The sequence below is a fragment of the Diceros bicornis genome, chromosome 12 (assembly GCF_020826845.1).
Source record: "Diceros bicornis minor isolate mBicDic1 chromosome 12, mDicBic1.mat.cur, whole genome shotgun sequence".
Classification (NCBI taxonomy): Eukaryota; Metazoa; Chordata; class Mammalia; order Perissodactyla; family Rhinocerotidae; genus Diceros; species Diceros bicornis.
In genome coordinates, this window is record NC_080751.1 from 47,492,269 (window position 1) to 47,513,807 (window position 21,539).

The 21,539-nt window shown below is 38.3% G+C and overlaps 2 protein-coding genes across 12 annotated transcripts in view; one reads left to right on the forward strand and one right to left on the reverse strand.

Annotated features, from left to right (window-relative positions):
- FEZ2 (fasciculation and elongation protein zeta 2) overlaps positions 1 to 11,809 on the forward strand; it is a 71,607-nt gene extending 59,798 nt beyond the window's left edge. For 4 of the 6 annotated variants that reach the window (XM_058551441.1, XM_058551436.1, XM_058551437.1 and 1 more), the window contains 4 exons: positions 2,836 to 2,916; positions 5,129 to 5,204; positions 8,087 to 8,152; positions 10,849 to 11,809. In XM_058551441.1, the coding sequence (XP_058407424.1) occupies positions 2,836 to 2,916; positions 5,129 to 5,204; positions 8,087 to 8,152; positions 10,849 to 10,865 (240 nt within the window). In that variant the 3' untranslated portion in view covers positions 10,866 to 11,809. The remainder of the gene's footprint in view (positions 1 to 2,835; positions 2,917 to 5,128; positions 5,205 to 8,086; positions 8,153 to 10,848) is intronic. The other 2 variants (XM_058551438.1, XM_058551439.1) reach the window with 1 other exon arrangement.
- Positions 11,810 to 13,037: 1,228 nt separating this feature from the next.
- CRIM1 (cysteine rich transmembrane BMP regulator 1) overlaps positions 13,038 to 21,539 on the reverse strand; it is a 193,449-nt gene continuing 184,947 nt past the window's right edge. For all 6 annotated transcript variants that reach the window (XM_058551447.1, XM_058551446.1, XM_058551443.1 and 3 more), the window contains 3 exons: positions 19,956 to 20,078; positions 17,101 to 17,291; positions 13,038 to 15,528 (listed from right to left, as the gene is read on the reverse strand). In XM_058551447.1, coding sequence (XP_058407430.1) covers positions 15,352 to 15,528; positions 17,101 to 17,291; positions 19,956 to 20,078 — 491 coding nt within the window. In that variant the 3' untranslated portion in view covers positions 13,038 to 15,351. The remainder of the gene's footprint in view (positions 15,529 to 17,100; positions 17,292 to 19,955; positions 20,079 to 21,539) is intronic.

The window sequence follows — 21,539 nt, forward strand, 5'->3', positions numbered from 1 at the left end:
ACAGGAGGCAGTAGAACCTCGCCAGCTGCCACGTTGCTTGCCTGGTCAGCGTGCAGTGGGGTCTGGTTGGCCACAGCTGCTGACTCAGCTATCATCAGCTGCAGGGCAGAAGTTCTACGGAGAGTTCCTTTACTTAACTTCTTTTGCTGGGATCAGCTGTTAGTTTTGCATTTTTCCAAGTTACCGTGTCTTCACATCATTGCATTTTTATTTATTTTCACTGAGCCTGGATTGCATGAAAGCCATCTTTCACAAGTAGTCAAGCTACCAGTAGTTGAAATGGCTCAGCAGTGTCCACAACTGCACATTGAATAAGGAAACCTAAATTACATATATAGCTTAGGAATTTAATAAATTGTATCAACCTTTTTTTTTTCAGTGACAGGAATTAAGTTTTCAATTGGGAAAGTAAAGATAGTGTTTTTAGAACGTGTTGCTCAAATGTAAAGTGTACCTTAGTTTCCTGATACATTGAATCTAAAACTTTTCACCTTGCTTGAGATTTTCTGAGTTTATATCTAGATTTAACATGCCCATAGATAATGGAGCAACTTAATATAGAAAATAAAGTATTTTTCTTTTTGTTGCTTTTGCTTTTTTTTTAATGAGGAAGATTAGCCCTGAACTAACATCCGCTGCCAATCCATCTCTTTTTGCTGAGGAAGATTGGCCCTGAGCTAACATCCATGCCCATCTTCTTCTAGTTTATATGGGACGCCACCACAGCATGGCTTGACAAGCGGTGCGTCAGTGCGCGCCCGGGATCCGAACCTGCGAATCTCAGGCCACCGAAGTGACGCACACGCACTTAACCACTGTGCGACCGGGCCGGCCCCTTTCTTTGTTGCTTTCGAAAGGAAATTCATTTGATAGAAACAGTTTTTAAAAGAGGATCTGACTTGTTTATTTGAAAAGAGTTTCCCATAATTTTTATTGCAGAGTCTGGAACCTAAGAAGTCATGTCTTTTGATAATCTGTTTAAAAAATGTGAACAAATTATGTGATGGCATATGAAAAATTGATAAAAATAGTTAAAACTAGCCTACTTCATCAAAAGTAATAGTTATGCTGTCAGTAAAGTGGAGTGTGTTCAGTTGAGGTGTCTTGACCAGACATTTGATTCTTGCTAAAACAAAATGGAATGCAGATCTGGGAAGGACTGGGTGGGGAGGAAGGATGGTTCAGGGGGAGAGGTGTAGTTGTACAAGCTCCCACAAGATGGTCAAGTTTGGTACGGTACTCAGATTTTCAGTAATACTACTGAGTATGTGACTGATGCAGAGGCACATAGCTCCTTCAAAGATTAAACCTTTTGGTGTTTCTCAGCTTTTTGTTGCGAAGACTTCTTTACACTCTTAAAATTTATTGAAGACCCCAGAGAGCTTTTGTTTATATAGATTGATATTTACTATATTAGAAGTTAAAACTGATAAAATTTTAAAATATTTATTAATTCATTTAAAAGTATCAATAAGAATTCATTAATGCTTATATAAACAGCATATGTTTATGAAAAATAACTATAAAAAAATTAGTGAGAAAAATGACATTGCTATGGATTTTTGTTGATTTTGTTAATATCTAGCTTAATCAAAGACAGCTAGATTCTCAAATCTCCCATGTCTGAATTCAATCTGTTATTTGGAATATTTCACTATAAGTCATGAGGGTGAAAAAGGCAAAGTATGTCTTTGTATTTCTAAGAAAATAATTTTCAGCTCGTGGGCCCCTGGAAGAGTTTCAGGGACCCCCTGGGGGGGTTCTTGGACCACACTTTGAGAACCACTCGGCTCAATTATACATTTCTTGAGGGCAGAGACCATTGCTTTGGTTTCCTTTCTTCTATTCTTTGGAGCCCTGTAAAATACTCTTTATGTTGACTCCTCAAATGTATTTACTGATTCAACTTTCCCTTATAAAATTCCAGGGAAAGGAATTATCGGTGAATCAGGATTGACTTCCTTTTCGGGATGCCTTTCCCCTTAATTAGTCATGCTGTAAGAATCCATCTAAGTCCTTTGACTCGGCAGCCATAGAGGTGCCACTGGACTCTTTTGACTTTGTCTGATGACATTGTAGACTGGTTACAAATCAAGATGAGTAGTTTAGGAAAAAATACTCTCTTTTCAGTACACTGAGTTCTAGGAAGTCTTGGCGGTTGCTGGGAGAAGGAAGCTAGAATTGTTTCCTAGAAACAGAGTGGAAAAGTCTTTGCAGAAGTTTTAGGGGGCCTAGCTGGCACATGGGGCCCACTCTGCTCTCCAGGAAGCATATGTACTCTTCCAGTTTGCATTTTCTGCACCAAGGCACTGGCAGGTGGCCTGAAGAGTGAGTGGGAAGCAATAATCAGCTCTCCAAGTAACAGCATTTTCATTTGCCAAATGTTATGTTAATGTTCTCCAAATTTACAGTAGAAATATGCAAACTTAGGCTGAAAATATGCATACTGTTAGTTTTAAGTTTTCAGACTTTTGATAAAATGTAGGTAAACAATATCAAAAGGTATCTTAAAAATTATGTGCTAAATTTTGCATAAAACAAATGTGTACAACTTACAATTGTTTACATTGGAGCAAATTTGTTTATCAGCTACGTCAGGAAAAATCTTTATGAATATAGTAGCATAAAAGCAGTTGATTTTGCATTTGACTTGCAAAGAAGTGGAAGCAAAGACATTTTAAAAACAGCATGATTTTGTCTGCTTTATCTGAATGAGTAGTGGCATTTTCTAACTGCTTGCCTGTTTGGCACATAAGTCATAGTGGTACTCTTACTAATAGTCTTTGAACTTCTTTCTCTGTCCTTTTCTTCCGGGCCGTATATTGCTGCCTTTAGCGCTTCAGCATGGAAGGGATCTCAAATGTCATTCAGAATGGCCTCCGCCACACCTTTGGAAATTCAGGTGGAGAGAAACAGGTGCTCGGTTATCCTTATTTTCCTCATTATCTGCTTTTTCATTCTCTGTGTAAGTGAAGGTCCTGAAAGCTGGCAGTTATACTAATTTACTAAGGCTGTTGCTTAAAAGAGAGAAATGAAAGTTCATTATATTTATAGTTTTGATAATGCATAGAATTTCCCTTTAGGAAAAAGCATTTTTCAAATTGGACAGTAGACTAAATGCATTCTTAATATGTGTTTTAAAGCTCCATTTTTCACTTTAAACAAATAGATATTAATGCATTGACACAATGAATTGCATGCGTAGAATATCTAGTTATGAAAATAACTAAGCTAGGAGATGCTACTCTAATTCTAAAAGTGTAGGAAACTACATCGCATTTTTGGGGGAAGAAAGCCAGACGTTAGTATCTTTTAGACTAGAGTTCTAGGTCAAAATGTCTACAGAGTATATCTTACTTACTTTTAAATGAAATTCATGTGTTTTTAAGGTGTATCATGTAGTCAGCCAACTCACTTGTCTGCCCAAATGGGACATGAGACATTATTTATACAAAATCATATATGGCTTTAATATACAGTCAAATGTGTAGCAATTTGCCTTTTAGTAACATTTTCGTGTAACTTAAGGAATATCATGAACATGGGAGACATATCTGCATTGAATGTGCTTAAAATTACCTTTCACAATTTGAAATTTTCATTCAAAAAGAAAGCTCTTCAATTTAGCTCTTAAGTGAAGACTGAGAAAGTGCAGAATGTAGTTTGCAGGCAGTTTATCAGAGGAAGGCATTTGAGCTGAGGGTTTTTACTGGAGATAGTTCTGTATTACTCCAGAAGGGAACTAATCGACATAAAATAATCCTTCACGCTGAAGTTTGCAGCTCATAAAGGGGCTCCACGAAGGGATGGTTGAATTTTTGTTTTATTCTGGTGCCTCTCACCTCTCTCAAATCCACAAGATGGCAAAATAACCTCCAAACTGACCCTGGACACGGGAGTGGGGCGGGAAGGCCCGAAAGTGTAGCCGGAAAGCCTGCATGCCGAGGCGCGGCTTCCTGATGCTTCTCCAGGTTGCCTGACACACGTGCTATTGCTGAAGCCCCAGGAGGGCGTGTTCCCGGCTTTTTGTGTGTGCTTTCCACAAAGAGTTATTCTGTTATACCATTGGGCATCACCTTGGAGAAGTCTACACCAGAAAGATGGTAGCAATTAAGTTTCTTAAAGATTGAACAATACACTTTTCCTACTTTTCTGGACCTAGAGAACCAGTTATTGTTAAGTAGTTTTATCTTGTTTTTTTATTATGAACAGGATAAAAATCACTCAGAGGATTAGGAATAGAGCTGAGATTTAGGACAGGGGCTAAATAATGGGTGGGTCTGAGGAGATTCCAAGTGAAAACCAGTGATCTCTAGATGAGCACACGCAAGCTGCACTGAACTATGTCGCTTTGTTGGAGTGGTCAGAATAGGGGAATCTGGACAATAATTTTAGATTATGCCTTCATGGGACATAGTTTTAGGACATAACTCTGAGACTTTATGAGACTTTACAGTGGTGAACTAGGCAGTTGGTCTCCATTTCAGACAAGAATCTTCATTATTCAACAGAGCATTCTCTCCTTTCATTTTTCTCTTTTTCTTTAATACCTTTAAACATTTATAACTACTTATATAATAATTTAAAGTAATAATAAGAATAATAATACACTTCTAAAATTATTTGGGTAATTTGTCTATGTTGGCTTCTGGAAGAAGCTGGTGTGTGTTTTTAGAGTTGTTTTCCATGTGACCATTTTGTTCAACCAGAAAAAAATGGTCTGCAACAGAATGATTTGGCTGTTGGGAATTATTTTGTTATGCAGAACTGTTACAGCTACGTTTTTAGTTTAAAATACTGTTTTAAAAATGTGTTGAAAAATACGCAAGGAGATTGTTAGATAAGACTTCACTTTAAAAATGAACAAATTAAACAAATCACCCTCAGGCCTACTCGTAAAATTTTCGATTTTAGGCAAAAAAGTGGATATTTATGTTGACACTGGGCTTGTATGAAGCAGATAGAGGGGGGCAAAACATGAGCTCCAGCTGAGATAGCAAGATACCTGTTCATTACTAAAGTAGCTCATGTTTCATGTTATAAAATAGACTTTCTAGGAACTGTATCAATTTTTTGCAGATAAGCTAATTCAGATTTAAGTGACACATACTTTTTTTTAACTTGGCAGTACTTGACAACAGTCATTCCCTATGAGAAAAAACATGGACCACCATCTGTTGAAGATCTTCAAATATTAACAAAAAGTGAGCAAAGACAAAATTAAACTGTTGCCTTATTTACTTTTGCTGATTCTAGATACTGATTTTAGTTAGTGATTTTGTTGTTGTTTATTTTTTTGTCAATTTAGGATAGTAAGTGATGGGTGTCATTGTTTATTCTTTTGAAAATGAAACCGTAAATGGCTATGACATTAAACACAACACTAAATCTAGAGTTGATTTGTATTTTTCCTGCTTTTCTTTACCTTTTGAAATATTTACAAGTTAAACTTTTGGGGGAAAAAAGGTAACTTGATTTTCTATTACCTCTTGTATGTTTAAGAACATATCTACTTATCAATAAACAAGGTGCTTCATGGATCTTATATAAATATGGCTGTCAATAACTCAGTAGGAAAGATTTAGAACTGTGGCCTAAAACCCTCTCCTTTCTTAGGAATGTAGAACCCAAGGTAGTAGTTATAGGTAAAACATAAATTGATAGTAATATTTTAAGAACATTCATTCAGCAAATATTTAATGAAGGCTTACTCTGTGCCAGGCCATGTTCTGGGCACTTGGGATGCTTTAGTGAACAAGCAGGCAAAAATACTCCACCTTCAAGGGGCTTGCATTTTAAAATAATTTGTTAGACTTGAATATACATTATATTTGAGTATCTCATATGATAGGCATAAATGAGCCCTGAATTCTGGTTCTGTCCCTGTTATTTACAGGGATATGCTTGGAAGTCACTTACTCTCTCTTAGCCACAGTGAAAAATGAGGATAAGAATATTTGCTCTATTTACCTCATAGTAAATAAATTAATGTAGGTGGGATTTGGGGTGAGTCAGTTACTCAGCTTTGTTTTTCTTGAAGGGATTGAATTTGCTGATCTGTTAGGTTCTTTCTAAGTTAAATGTTTGTGATAACCATTAATTAAAGAGGGAGCCAAATGAGAAAGCGTCACATGAGTGGATATTGATGATGATACCTATTTTGGAAATTAAGGGCACAGAGGCATGGGTTATGGGGAGCAGAAGGAAATAAGTGTCTTATTTACAAGCTGCCTGCCTGCTAGCCTAAAGCTTTTATTCTTTTCTTTGGTGAACGACACTTTTCAAAACATTTCATACTTAAATGTGGATCAATCCAGTGATGCCAGCCAGTCTAAAATAAAGAGTTAAGAGATTAACTGGGTGGCCAGCCCTCTGATTTCCAGGAGAACCCCTGAAGTTATGAGTGTCCAGGATCACACAGCAGAATGGTTAATTAGAGGGCTGGGTCTCCTGATTCCCAGGCCACTGTACTTTTTAATAATGCTAGCTTTTGGTATGTGATTTTATGTAGAACTGAAAACAAAACTAAAACATGATTGGAAGCAGAAATACCGAACATAGTAGCCTTTAAGAAGGGAACATAAATATTGCCGAGAAGCCAGGAATTACTGAGAGACCTCGGCTTCTCAGATCAAGGACAAACACATACTTGGCCAAACCAAAGTCATAATTCCCACATCAAAATGTCCTTAGGCCGATTCTTAGATGATGTCTTCGTAGACTGACACAATTTGGAATCTTTGGGTGATTGAAGGCATGTATGTAGGGTGTGTGAATCAGTGTCCAAGTTAATATAGTTATGAGGACAGGATTGTTTTGAAGACAGTAGATGGAAAGATGACCTTCACTTTGAAAGTAAAAAAAGTGGTTATCTTCTGAAAACTTTGGGGAGACCCTGAGCCTCAGCTGCCACCACCTGTAGATGTTAGCCATGGGGAAGCCCAGTGGAGACAATCCCAGTGTTTATGGATGCATAGCCTTCCTTGTAAAAGCTATTAGAGGTGCAATAATAATAGTAATAAGAATTAGAATAATATTAGTTGTGTTAATAATTATAGCTAATGCTTACATATCATATATTATGTGCCAGGCACTATTCTAAGTCCTTTACCTCTGAATTAGTAACTTCATACTCACAATCAGCCTTTGAGACAGGTCTAATTATTGTTCTCATTTTCAAATGAGGAAATTGGTGCACTGAGCGATTAAGTAACTTGCTCAAAGTCCCACAGCTAGGAAATGACAGAGCCAAGGTTTAACTCCAGGAAGGCTGACTTGACAGTTACACTATGTTGTCTTGTTATACGTCTGGGGAAAAATAGTGCGACTTTTTCCCCAGGATGCTCTGCAGAAAGCTTGAGTTGGCAATCACCGTGAAAGTGCGATATTCATTTGCGGTTATCGGTACCTGGGTGGTCTAGATTTTTTAACCACTATACTACTAGCTGTTTAATCTGTTTTTTCTATTTTAACTTTGCTTGGAGATAAAATTGTCAAAGATTCCCTTTAGGATGAGGCTAATTCATCCAGCTTCCTCTGTAGGATGATAGAGGGGCAGGCAGCCTGGCAGGGTGCTGCTTCATCGAAGTCTTTTCTTCACTTTAGTCTTTTCTGTAAAAGTTTCCAAGAAGACTGAGAGAGATGCTGCTTGGAGAGTAAAGCTAACTATTCATGTATCTAAGAGCTTCTCCAGCTTGTGAGATCTGCAGCACTGAAGTGTTCCTGTTCCCCAGAGCTCATAGAAGTGCACAGTATGGTCACTCGCCTTCCAGTATTTATTATGACAAAACTGAGGCTCTGTGTAAATAACCCAATTTCTCTTTCCTGCCTCCACTGTTTAGAGATTTTAAATCAGAGAAATAACTCTCAGATAACTAAATGTTCTTACCTGAATAAGGACTTATTCAAGTAAAATAAATTCTTAAGCATTTGCAGTTGTATTCCCTCATCCAGAAAATAACCAGTAATTTGCATGAATTGGTCATACCATATAATTAATTAAGATCAAGGCTACAATGATTGAAATTAAATATTTTTGATCTGAATTTGAAATTGTTGCCTTTTCTTTCTCTCCTTTATTTTGCAGTTCTTCGTGCCATGAAAGAGGACAGTGAGAAAGTTCCAAGCTTGTTAACTGATTATATACTGAAAGGTGAGTTTTATAATTGTATATGTGCAATGGTTGGGAAGTTTTGATTAGTCAATAAATGCATCATCTTGCTAATAGATTAAAAAGTGACTTCTAAAGGCATTAATCTCCTTTTGTTATTAATCTCATTTGTGCAGGGTGTAGATAGATAGAAGGCTTGCTTATGCTCCCAACATTATAAATTATGGTTATATACGATTTAACTTTTATTTGAGGTCCTGGGCTGGAAATAATTTCCACAGCTAAATTATAAACATTGAGGAAGGCAGTAGGGGAAATATTATGGAGATACTGCCATAATTATGTGAATCACAGGTGTCGACACTGGGAGGGTTTGAGAAGGGTTGTGCCATCTTGGGGACAATAGAAAGAGAACGACAGATCAGTGAGGACGGATGAAGGAGGGAACAGTCAAATCAGTTGACAGTCCCTAAGGGAATAAGAAAGGAATTGGGGTAAGGGACAGGGAGGGGAGGGAGAAAAAGAAAGAGAATGGACTTTCATAAAACCAGGACAGTGAAAAACGAGCCATAAATCTTAGGAGCAAAATCAAGACCACAGAGGATGGAATAGTGACGAGGCAAAGAGATCATTTGAGAAGTTAGTGAGATCACTTACTTTGCTGAGGAAAGAGCAAAATTTAGCTGATAGGGCACTGAAGCACTTATTTATAGGCAGAACTAATACTTTTCAATGAAATTTTTAAAAAAGTAGCAGTTATTCAAGTGACAGATTTTCAAAGCATCCAAAATGTGTCCTGTAGTGTTTGATCCAGTTTTAAGAACAATCCTCCTCTGCTAACATTCTTCTTCTTTGGATTCTCTCTCTTCTCCATCAGAGTTGTTAGCTCAGCATAAGGCAGGTTGGGATTTCTGAGATGCTGGATAACTGAGATGGGACTTTTCTTCAACCACAGCTTCATAAAGAGGGAACCTCCGTAGTGTATACTGGAAGCTCAGAGTGAATACAGTCATGCATTGCTTAACGATGGGGACACATCCTGAGAAATGCGTCGCTAGGCGATTTTGTCATTGTGCGAATATCATAGAGTGTAGTTACACAAACCTAGATGGGGTAGCCTACTACACCTACGCTCCATGGTGCTAATCTTATGAGACCACCACTGTACATGCAGTCCATTGTTGACAGAAACGTTGTGATGCGGCGCATGACTGTAGTACATAAGTATTACCTGTAAGAGACGTGACGTGGAGCCAGCCATTAGTAGGTTAACAGGGAAGTAGAAAAGACTAAATTGACATTATTGTTTTTAATAAGCTGTGTTTTTCTGATGGATGGCTTTTTCTTCCTGTTACATTCTGAATTTTTTTTTTGATACTTGACATCTTTGTTTGCTTGTGTGTTGTGCTAGCATTTATATGAAAACTGGATTGTTCTAAGGTTTGTTCTTATAGATGTGAAACAGGAATGAGATGAACATAAAGAACATGTCTTAATTTTTAATTATAGTGGGTCCCTAGGGCACTGCCTTGAGGGCCAGAGATAGAATGAGCTTCTGAAGCATTCTCTAGCTATTTATCACTTGACTGCATGGAAGAATTTTATGACCAGAGAACAGAGTGCTCTGGGGGAAAATGATTTTTAATTTTTTCCTCTGAAAACCCAGGACTGTAACTGTGACCCTATCCCGCATGCCTTAGGGAAGCATCTAGTTCTGCTCCTCACGCGCAGGCCACTGGCTCCAGTGTGTGAGCCCAGGTCTGTCTATCCTGTGCCTGCTTCTGATGAGCTGCTTGTGTGCATGTGTTGTTGTTTTGTCTCAGCTTTGGATCGTGAGGACTGGGTGGAAAAGAAGCTAGGGTTCAGACTAAAGCGGTGGCCCTACAGTCCTGGAAAATGAAGAGGGGAGTGTGATGCTCAGAAGTGTTCAGATGTGTGGGAAGGTGCGGATGTGGGGTGATTTAAAATGCTCTTTTCCACCCATCCTGGAAATCCACAGTCGGTTAATGATTCCTCTTCCTCAGGGATCAAGAGTAGAAGCTTTGCCTGGGAGGGGCTATTCCTCAAGGGAGACCTCTCCTTCCCCTTTCTTGGTGGGACTTTCTCATTGTTGTTTTCACACCAGTGACCATGGCTTGGCTGCCTAAATATACCACCTTAATTTTAATGGAAAGGTGAGAAGTGAAAGAAGCTAGAAAAGTGGCCTCATTTGGCCTGAGAAAAATGGGATAGCTGCCTTATGAGCTACTTAAGCTTCTCTTTCTCACACCTGCTTAATTACCCCACTGCAGCCTGCAGCCAGCCCTGCCTTCAACAGTTGTACCAGAGGCTAGTCGTGTAGATATTGGTTCCCACTGCGCTGATCCTAGATGGGTATAATGTGTGCAGACTGGCACCCTTTGACTTCACCAGGGAGCCCGTTGGCTGTTACAAGCCTCATGGTATTGGGCTAACGCTATGGGCGTCTGTCTCTAAGCGTACCTTAAAAGACATGGCCTTTTGGTATCTCATTTCTGGGAAATTCTAATAAATGTGTCTTGAGAACTTTTCATTGTTGGGTGCAGCCTTTTAAAACCTTTTTTAAAAGAATTGCTACTAAAGATCGTTGCAGTTAGTTCTCATTACTTAATGGTGTTTTCTTATATACATATAAAATGTATATAAAGTGTTTATATGTTTTATGTAAATGTATACAAAATATACATTTCTGTTTAAAAGTTTTCTTTTTCTTTCTCTAGTTCTGTGTCCTACTTAGGGCAGCATCACTCCAGGAGCAGCTTTATCTGTGGACTACAAGCTAGATTTCCTATAGCATTATTCTGAAAGCTGGCTACCATTACCTTCCTGCTATTGGAAACTCAGCACACTTGAACTTGTGTTTGTGATTCAGTGTTAAAAGATCATGCCTTCACTAATTCCTTATATTATGAGCCAAGAGAAATATGGCACTATTTTGAATTTTAGAGATTTCTTTTGTTAAACACTAACAATTATGGACTCTTCTCCAACTTTGTAGAGTAAGGGGGAGTAATATTAATTGTGCATGTGCAGTTATATTTTTCATTAACTGTCAGTATGCCCATTTGAGTTTTTATGGCTTTCTAGATCTAAACTGCACTGATGAACTAGTTTAAAGAATTGAGAGATTTATACTATAGCTATTCTTCAGTGATGGGAAGTCCCAACACTGATTTTTTATAAGAGAATTGTCAGTATAAATATTACCTACCAGTATTGTCCAGAGAGACTGAAACTTAACAAACTTGGGCTGTTCTTGGAAGAAGGGACACCAGAATATGCATTATCTTGGCTTAATACTTAGCAAACATCGAATCTGTTGGAGATGACTGATTTTAGAGGTTGCTGTGTGTTTCACCATTGTTCACACTGTAAACATTTCAGTTACCATTCCCTTTCAGAATCTTGTATTGTTTAACTTTAGATGTTTAAATGTTTTGTTTCACGTGTCTGTGAAGAAGTGGCCTTTAAGAGGAGTTTGTATCCTTTAAGGTGCTTAAGAAACTGTATGCTGCAGCATCCATGCCCATTCTCATTACTGTGTTACATTTTCACCCCCGTGTGTTTTCCTAAAGTACTAATTCTAGAAACAGCTACTCATGGATACATCACTAGTCATGAAACACTTTTGCCAGTTCCAATCAAGTCAATGCCATTTAATAAAAGTTGAAAAAAAAGGTAGTATATGCTTGAGCGCTTTATTTTTGAGAGTTTTGGTTGTATTTTTTATTTTTCTTCCCCTGCAGTGCTCGATTCTTCTCTTTACTGTTCCACATATTCCATACGGTGTGTGAGCTGGTGAAACCCTGATTAGCCTCATGATGCTGAGGAGGGGAGAGAGGGACTTTTCCGGATTGTGCTGAGCTGCTGTGCAATGACAGAAGAAGTCCTGCTCTTCTTGGGGGTCTGGGAGACATTCCCAACAGCTGTGGCGGCTTCCTCTTTTAGATAATAGGAGTGTAGCAAGAGTCTGTATAGGACCTGCTATCAGGGATCTTTTAAAAATCCCACTGAAACATCTGTGAGCCTACAGGCCTGTCCACAGTCCTCACTCCCCTCAATACGAGGACACCAGGACTGCAAAGGCAGTGGCTCAGTTTGGAGTTTGCTGCCAGCCTCACATTTCAGCTGTTATCTAGGGACATGCGGAACTTGAGACGGTTCCTTGTTTCAGTAATGTCTTATTTGATTGATAGTGAATATCTGGAACTTACTTATTTGCCCGTTGCCCTCGAACTGATGAAGATGCATACTTATACAATATTAATAATTTGATCTGAATTTGTAAAAAGTATGCCTTATACTAAAGAAATATTGCTTTAGAGGGCATACTATAGAGTCAAAAGCCCTGAGGATGTTTTTTGAAGAGACCATTCAACAGTGATCTATTTATAGTTCATTCTTAAGCTGATGCTGCTGAAATGTATTAAAAAATATATATTTTTCCTGTCAACTCACAGTCCCCTTGTAAACTCTTCTCCAACAGTAAACTACCAGGGTTTCCCATCACAAACCTTCTCCTACACGTGATGAGTCTGACACTAATCATGAGATGACATGCCTGTTTCTGATTTGTGACTGATGACGGGTGTTTGAAGTCACCCTAAGAGCAGCAGCCCTATGCCGTACACCCTGGGTGGCACCTTTTTTACGAGGATTCCTTGGGGAAGGCCTGCCTTCTGAGCAAAGCACTGGGGCTGCTTGTGACGCTGGAGGGTCATCAGACTGACAACCTTAAAAGAAAAGGACGATTCGTCTTTCTAACCCCAGATACGGAATCTGTTTGAAAGTTGCACTGTGTGATTTAGATTCAAAGTGTTTATTTGCTGCCAGGAACCAAGTTGCAAATGATCCCCTTACAGCTTTGGTTTTTGAAGAAAACAAAACAAACCGTAGAACTACAGTGCACTCCAAGTGCCATATATCTATTTTATTCTTCAGGAAATTATATTTGTTTTTCTTTTACAAGAGCACAACAGGAACCAAAGTAAAAGAGTAACAGATACAGCACTCAGGATAAATCATATCTTTAAAATAATAATAAAAAAATTTACACCTTGTCCTATATCCTGTTAGTATTTTCATAATATGGCCATGATTGAAAAAACAAAAAGCAAGCATTTACAATTTTTTTGATAAAGACTTTTTATGCCAGGAATGGATTAATTGTCAACAAAATTTTATACTAATCAGGCTGATGTAAATCTATTTTGGTAACATCATATCATTAACAAATTTATTTTGGAAATAGATAAAAATATTGCCCCTTGATAATAAATCTTTTTTTTCTTTGATGCAAACAGCTAGAACACCTTTTTCTTTTCCTTTGTTTTTGATATTCTAAGACAAAAAAAATGGTTAATCTTCAGATTAATAAATTAGGTCATTATAATAATAAATTAATTTTTTTTAAAGTTCAGCAACCTCTGTCCAAGTATTTACAACAATACTTGAAAGTTCCTTTACAAAACAGAACACATTTTCTTTCACATTAAGCATACTGGGTATCTGTGTCTTTCACAACAAGCATTTTTAAAAGAAAAATCAATGCACAAATGGGTAATTAGTATAAAAGTGCTAAGAGCTGTTTGAAAAGTTAACACTATAGTATACAGTCAGTTATATTTGAGGCAAACTACAACAAACTTCCAGCTTATTATGGACAATATTCCAGTAGTTGTTTCAAACAGTTGTTTGAAAAAAAAGAAAAAATATCCAGGAGCTGATTAATGACGCAGATAAACTGCCATCAGTGTCTCTGGCCAGTGAGCGAATTGAAAACCAACTGAAAGCAAATCCAAATGAGGAAGAAGACTGTAATAAAGAAATACCTTCTCCATAGCAGGTGTGATGCTGATTGCTCAAGGCGTGTGCGTACACACACACACACACACACACACACTCACACACACATCTTTCTTCCCAATTAAACTGCAGGTAGAATGAGATTTTATGTTATTCAAAAATTTGTAAGTGATCGAAAGCATTGATATGGAATGCCTGTTTGTCTTTGTTCTGGTTAAAATCTCATAAAAATACATTCAACAGGAAAACATAAATTGTATGTGTATAAATATATATGTATATATATATTATATACACACGCACACAAATACTTTTGTTTTTTTTTGAAGCATAAGATAGTTACATAAATATTCCTATAATTGCTAAAGTTTAAAGAGGCATTTTTTTTTGAGCTTCAACAAAGGTGCTTGAATAATATACAATTAAAATGAAGTAGTTTCTATTTTGTAGAATCAGTATATAATAAGGAAAAAAAATCCCCAAACAGTCTTTTTTAAAAAAAGTCTCTTCTTAAGCTAGAGCTTCAACAAAAACTATGAACAACCAACAATATAACAGAACAAAGCAACAACACACAATGAAGTATAGCCCCTGGAAATGCCTGGTGTCCTTCACCCTCTCCCTCCTTCCTGCCACGTTGTCGTAAGAAAAGCTCCAGTGCTCACGTCACGACACCACTTAGGTCTTGTTCATTTGCTGACTCTGCTAGGAACTAGCTGATTGGCTTGGAAGAAAACAAAAGCAGCAAAAAGTATAACTGTATATATCCTTACGAACCCGCTTTAGAGAAACGTGGCTATCACATTTCTCTTGCTTCCTCACCGCCTACCGCAGTTGTGACTGTATAGAAAAGAAAATTGTGGCTTTAGACCTGGGATGGCTATCAAAAGGTTCTGATGCACTCGTCTGGTAGTTCTAAGGTGGTTATGGCAGCTGGATCGCAAGGCCTTTTTTGTTTCTTGCTCATTCAGGCCTGGGCTTTGCAGCAACCAGTGCAGTCTTCAGAGCAACAGGAAAAAATATCCTCTGGGCCACTGAACTGCTTTAATTGACTGGATTTCTCCCCGAGCCAAGCTGACCAATTTGTCTTCCCAACACCACCCTCCCACCCATTTCCCCAACCAAACTCACTGTCCCCACCCCCAAATATCTCTACAGCTATATTACAAGCAAATATATCTTAGCAACTTTAAAAACTTTGGTTCTAAGAAAACACTTGGTCAGTTATCTTGAGGAAAGGTGGGAATGCTTGTTCTGCACACTGCTGTAGACAGACCCCATCCCAGTGAGTTCTTAGCGCGGTACATCAAGTCACAATCCAATACAATCCACTAAGCAAGTGCACAAATTCTAGTTTACTTTTAAGAGCAGATTTAGTCGTTTTCTGTCTTTTAAAACCTCATCCAAGTTGCCTTTCTTCACACTGTTTGGTAGAAATTGTCTGCCTGTAGATGGTTCTGTTTTTGCATGCTGTAGAAGCCACTGAATCTTGCATCTGGTTCAGCAATTCTTAGCATTCTCTGGGAACTGTCTGCCTGGACTCTGGTTCCTTTCTTGCAGTCCACAGATACCAGCTGATTATTTAAGGAAGAAGGCTATTTAATGAGAGAAGGAAAAACCACAAAGAATTAGGTGCTTTACAGATCCCAAATTAAGAGAAATTTAGTACCTGATTCAAGGGAGATAACACAGTGATGGGCTGTACGTAGAGTTGACATCCTGTTCTAGTACCAACGATAGTTTTATGACGGATACTGACAAACTGCGTTTCAAGGTGAAATGTCATCAAACAGAGTGGATAAAGGAACTAAGAAAAAAAAAAAGATGGGTGAAGTGACAACTATTTTCAAATCGTTGACGTGCTGACTAGTGCTTAAGAGGGTGAAGAATGAGTGGAAGTTACCAGACAGACAGATTTTAAGATAAACAGACAATTTTGAATCATTCAGGCTGTAAAACAGCATCCCAGGTTGGGGCAGCTCCTGTCTGTATCCAGTCACTCCACGCACTTTACGAGCAGGTCCTTTTCCCAGTTTTGCACAGTGGGGACTTGTCTTGATCAGCCCTGGGTCCCGACCAGAACATGTCCAGCACATAGGCTGTGCCCAATGCATATTTGTTGAGGGAAAATCAGAGGCAGGATAACCATCTGACAGTAATTTTATATGGTAGGGTTATCTAGATGGTAAATTGAATTAAAATAATTATTCAGGCTTTATTCAATTCTTAAGGTTGTATGATTTTTTAAGGAAAAAACTAAATGCAAAAGGTAGAATTAGGGGGGCCGGCCCGGTGGCGTAGTGGTTAAGCGTGTGCGCTCCACTGCGGCAGCCTGGGGTTTGTGGGTTCGGATCCCGGGCATGCACCGACGCACCGCTTGTCAAGCCATGCTGTGGCGGCGTCCCATATAAAGCAGAGGAAGATGGGCACCAATGTTAGCCCAGGGCCAGTCTCCCTCACCCACACACACAAAAAAGGCAGAATTAGGGTTGGAAAGAATCATGATTTATTTCCCTTAATGAAAATTAATTCTTTCTCGCTTTTTAAAATAGGCAGATTTGACAACAAATACATATTCTTTCTCTCTCAATGGGAAACCTGCCTCTCTCTACCTTGTCTGGTATTATTTTACACAATCTCTTTCGTCTTTTGCTTCTTTTCCCCTTTCTGCTTGCCTTTGGCACGTCTCTCTGTCCTCTGGACTTCTGTGCATCCTCATCATCTTCTAGCTCTCTTCTTGCCCTTCTTGAGTATTAACACCTTCCCTTTATGATTTCTTTTCTCTCCCAATTCTAAGTTGATAGATCATTGAGAAATACCAGGTGATCAAGTTTTAATTTCTAATATAAATAGCAATGACTTAGGAATCAATCCAGAGGTATTTGTTCATTTGAAAACTTTAAAGTAAATCCAGGAAATTGGATCTGTGAAAGGTCAGGATTCATTAACCAATGGATGATGGATAATTCATCTAGTGATTGATCCAGCCCTGGGCAAGAACTACATATCTGATTGCTACAGCCTGAGGTGCACTTGAGGCTAGGAAGAGCAGAGTAAAAATTTCACTGGCTAATGTAGAAGACATCAAGCAATTTTAAGGAAACAGAAGCACGCAAGCTTTCCTAGTTGATCATTCAAGAGAGACTGAAACATTTTCAGGACAATACCTTAGTTGGTGTTCGATACCAGCAAAGCAGTGGGATCCACTGTTTCTTCTGATTGATGAATAGGAATGCTATTATAATAGACAGGCCTATTATTATGGGAACCACAACTGATGCAATGGAATCCAGCGAAGAATCTTCGCCTGGGTGCAGCCTGTTATTATCTCTGTAATCTACCTGGAGGTGACCCATGTCTACGAGAAAAAAAATTACAAGCATTTATTACCTAAACCAGAATTTTTAAGGATTATTTTAATTACACTGCAACTAGAGATGAGCAACTTGGTTTTATTGCTTCCTAGTACTCTAAGGCTAAAACATGATTAAAGTCTAACATTGATCCAAAGAGCCCTTATGAGAGGGCAGAGTTCTTGGAGATGGATGTAGAAAAGGAAATATTAGGGTGAGACAGTTAATAATTGGGCAGGATAATGCTGGTTCTACCTGGTCAAGAAAATAAGAAAATTCTTTTGTAGACTTTAACAAGTGACTAAAATTGGACTACTAAAAATATTTTGATTAATATTAACTACATGGTCTTCTAAGATTCTGAAGCAGAAACCTTAGCTTAGCTCCTTGCTTACTAGCAAATAGCAGACTAGGACAAAGTATTCTTCTACTTACTAGTGTCATAGCTGAGACTCATTACTAGTGTAACAGCAAAAACTAAGCCAGAATCAAGAGCTTGGTCTCTTGGTTGATAGTCTGGTTCACTGAGCTCTAAGCAAAAACTCCTAGGCCTGGCCCCGTGGCTTAGCGGTTAAGTGCACGCGCTCCGCTGCTGGCAGCCCGGGTTCGGATCCCGGGCGTGCATCGCTTCTCCCGCCATGCTGGGGCTGCGTCCCACATACAGCAACTGGAAGGATGTGCAGCTATGACATACAACTATCTACTGGGGCTTTGGGGGGAAAAAAATAAATAAAATCTTAAAAAAAAAAAAAATCTCCTTACTTTTCATAAACTTGTTGAAAACTCACTAGGCCTATTAGATAATTTTCCTAACTAATAGGCCTATTAGTTAACATACTGCACAGGGGACATTTAATTTTGCTCTTCTGAATGAAGGTCTTTCTGTTCCTTTAAGTCATCATTCTTGCAATGAATATTGCAAGCAGAGATGACAAAATTAAATATATACCAATCAGGGGCACTCGGGAAGTTTCCTTATTTTTCTTTTGTTTCAAATAAACCACTGTAGTCAGGTTGTCTAAATGCATCAAAGATCAGGTTAGTGAAAGGTGCAGGACTCATACAATCAAAAGGAGTTGCTCTTAAATTGTTCTGGAAACTTGAAGTAGCACAGCTTTGTCATATTAAGACTGTCTACAGTTTAAAAATCAGATTTTTATTAATATGCTTCTTTGTGTATGTGGGGGATGGGAAGAAGAGAACCTTTCTAGTCATTTTAGCCAGTGTAGATGGTGATACTTCATAGGCAGGGGAAAAAAAGGAACATATTTATCAGCATCAAGAAAAATGCCAAAGGTAAAAATAACATTTTATTGATAAATTCAGGTTTTAAATACACAATGAATAAAGGAATGAATTTTTGCCTTACCATATTCCAAATGATATTGGAAATGGTTTTAGAAATATGTCATACAAGAAGATTAAGAAGTAAATTAAGGAAAATCTTGGTGAAAGGAAAATGAAGCTTCAACTGAGGTCTGTTTACAAAATTCAGTCCTTAAGTTGTGTTCTGATGCTAAAAGCAGGCCATCAAATTTAGCTTTGAGCTTTCTAGCATCCAAAGCAAAAATGGCAACAAGTGTCATCAGTAAGCTTCACAATGTCTTGAAGATTAAAACGTATCTGTTGCTTACAAGAAGCATAAAACTTCTCCTCAGGGTCGTTCTAACAGAGATACTATGTAATGCACAGGTCCTCAACATGTTACAATAAATAAGGCTGTTCCTATGACCAAAGCCCAGCATCTAGAAGAGTGTGTGGCACAGAGTAGGCACTAATATTTATTGACTGAATGAATGTAAACATAATGCTAAGGCACCATTCAGTCAGAGCAATTATACAAGGAGCCAAAACACTGCACCCAGAATTGGCTCTCTGGTCATCCAGCTTGATCTAAGCACAACACTCAGAATATCTAGAGTAACAGACATTAATCTCTCAAGCAATTAATATTCCTTCTTCCAAAAGAAATATTCCAACAACGGTATAGCAATGATTTTGAAAATGTCCTTGGAGTAGCCAGGAGGCAGTACTGAGTCATGGCTAAGAGCAAGTTTGTACTATTTTGATCAGGAGGTCTACTTTTATAAAGGCAATATTGACAGGAATTCAGCTTTGCTTTGCCACAACTATTGAGAGACAGAATAACATTTCTATTATACACAACTGAAAGGACAGAGCAAGAAAACAAAAGCATGGAATAAACCTGGTGAGTGGAAAAATCAACACTCATAATAAATTGAACCCTCGTGGGGTGAAAACTACCTACAAGTAGAGGATAACCTAATGCATAAATGCTTAGAATAGAATCCACAGGGACAGTGAATAATTTATTACTCTGCTTACAAAGTTTATGCACATGTATAAATATGAGAGATGGCTCAGAAATTCCAGATACCAAGCTTTAGGACAAGGACATATTTCTTTCCATCATCACTAGGTATCTGAACATGTGGGGTCAGAAGGAAGCATATGACCCAGTTACCTGAAGATTTATTTTATCATCCGGGTTGTTAAATATGTTACAGCCAAGCAAGTCCTCCCTGGAGTAGCTATCTCAACTCACTTGGTCAAGCCATTTAAAAAGTTAAGAAGTTAAAAATTAGGGGAAAAAAAAAAAGTAGACTATATATAAGACCAGACAGATCTCAGGTGACGTGGGCACTCACCTCTGGGGAGATGGATAATGTCATTTTCACTGGGTGTGGGCCACACAGGAACCTCCAGGTCAATCTCTCCACGACGATTTGTCTTCTCTATGGGAATATTGGTTGGTTCTGGGACATACATTTCTAAAAGAAGGGGACATTTTTCGTAAGAGATGGTGGAGGGACTGCTTATTGCTGACTTTTGTTTCCTCAACCCAAATGGATGGTACATTCAATTCAATACAGGATGTCCTGGGACAGGAAAGATCCAGTTTCTGCATTTCCATCATTAACGCTAGAGAGTCACTAGCTTTGCAGGGGTGGGAAGCGTGTCTTAAAACCATTTGAAAGGGGGAAAATTTTTTTCTCCTCCACCAGGGTTAGAAGCTTTGCTTTTTCATGTCAAGTGGTGTTGGCTCTATAGTTTTGTGCAAGCTGACAGGGACTGGCTGAAATGGAAGGATTTCTTTTACTTTCTATCAGCTAAATATTATACTTTAAGAACTGCTGCTCTTTAATCCATGAGTGTTGAATCACTTATATAAAATACGTCACAGAAGTGAAAAAGTTAAAGCATCTTCCACTCTTTATGCATTTCTTAGCCAATTCCCCTCCACTCTCCTCCTCTAAATGGGAATGAACTGTAGCAGGCCTCACGAGGTGCTGCCCGATTTAAGTCTTCAACGTCTGCTATGTTACCACTGGAACCACGTAGATTAGAAGACGATCTTCAGTAAATATATTTACATTATCTAACTTGATCATATAGGTACGGTACTTCAATCAACAAGATACTACAACATGAAACAAAATTGAGAATAATAATATTCTTTATCACAAATGTCAGGACTTTTTTTTTTTTTTTTGTGAGGAAGATCAGCCCTGAGCTAACATCCATGCCAATCCTCCTCTTTTTGCTGAGGAAGACCGGCCCTGGGCTAACATCTGTGCCTGTCTTCCTGTACTTTATAGGGGACGCCGCCACAGCATGGCCTGACAAGTGGTGTCGGCATCCCCAGGATCTGAACCCGGGCCGCCAGCAGCAGAGCGTGCACACTTAACCGCTAGGCCACGGGGCTGGCCCCAGGACTTTTTTTTTTTTTAAAGCCAAGTTCTAAAAAGGACCAGTGAAAAAAATTCAGAGCTTTCCTTGGCTCCTGCAAATACATTTGTATATCCTTATTTCATCTATCTAACAGTAAGTAGCCCAACATTTTAAAGAAATAATTCTTAAGAACCTCTGTCTTTAAAATGTGACAATAAAAGTCTGCATTAATCACGTACCTCCTCTTGGCCAGATCCTGCCATATTAGCAACTGATTTTTATAACGTTACTCAACATTGGTAATATTGCATACTCACTAATAAAGAGCCTAATTTAGTCCAAAATAAAATACATAAAATATAAGTTATATAACTTAAAATAGAATTAATTAATAATCCTCTCTGCTTTGAGTGATCGTCATCTATCCCGAAGTTACCAGCCTCTCAAGAAGTAAACCTTAAGAGGAATTTGAGAGAAGGGAAAAGTGATAGAGAAGAGTATCTGCTCAGCTTCTACTGTGAATTCACTGAGTACCCGCCAGGGAAATAAATTCAGAGAGG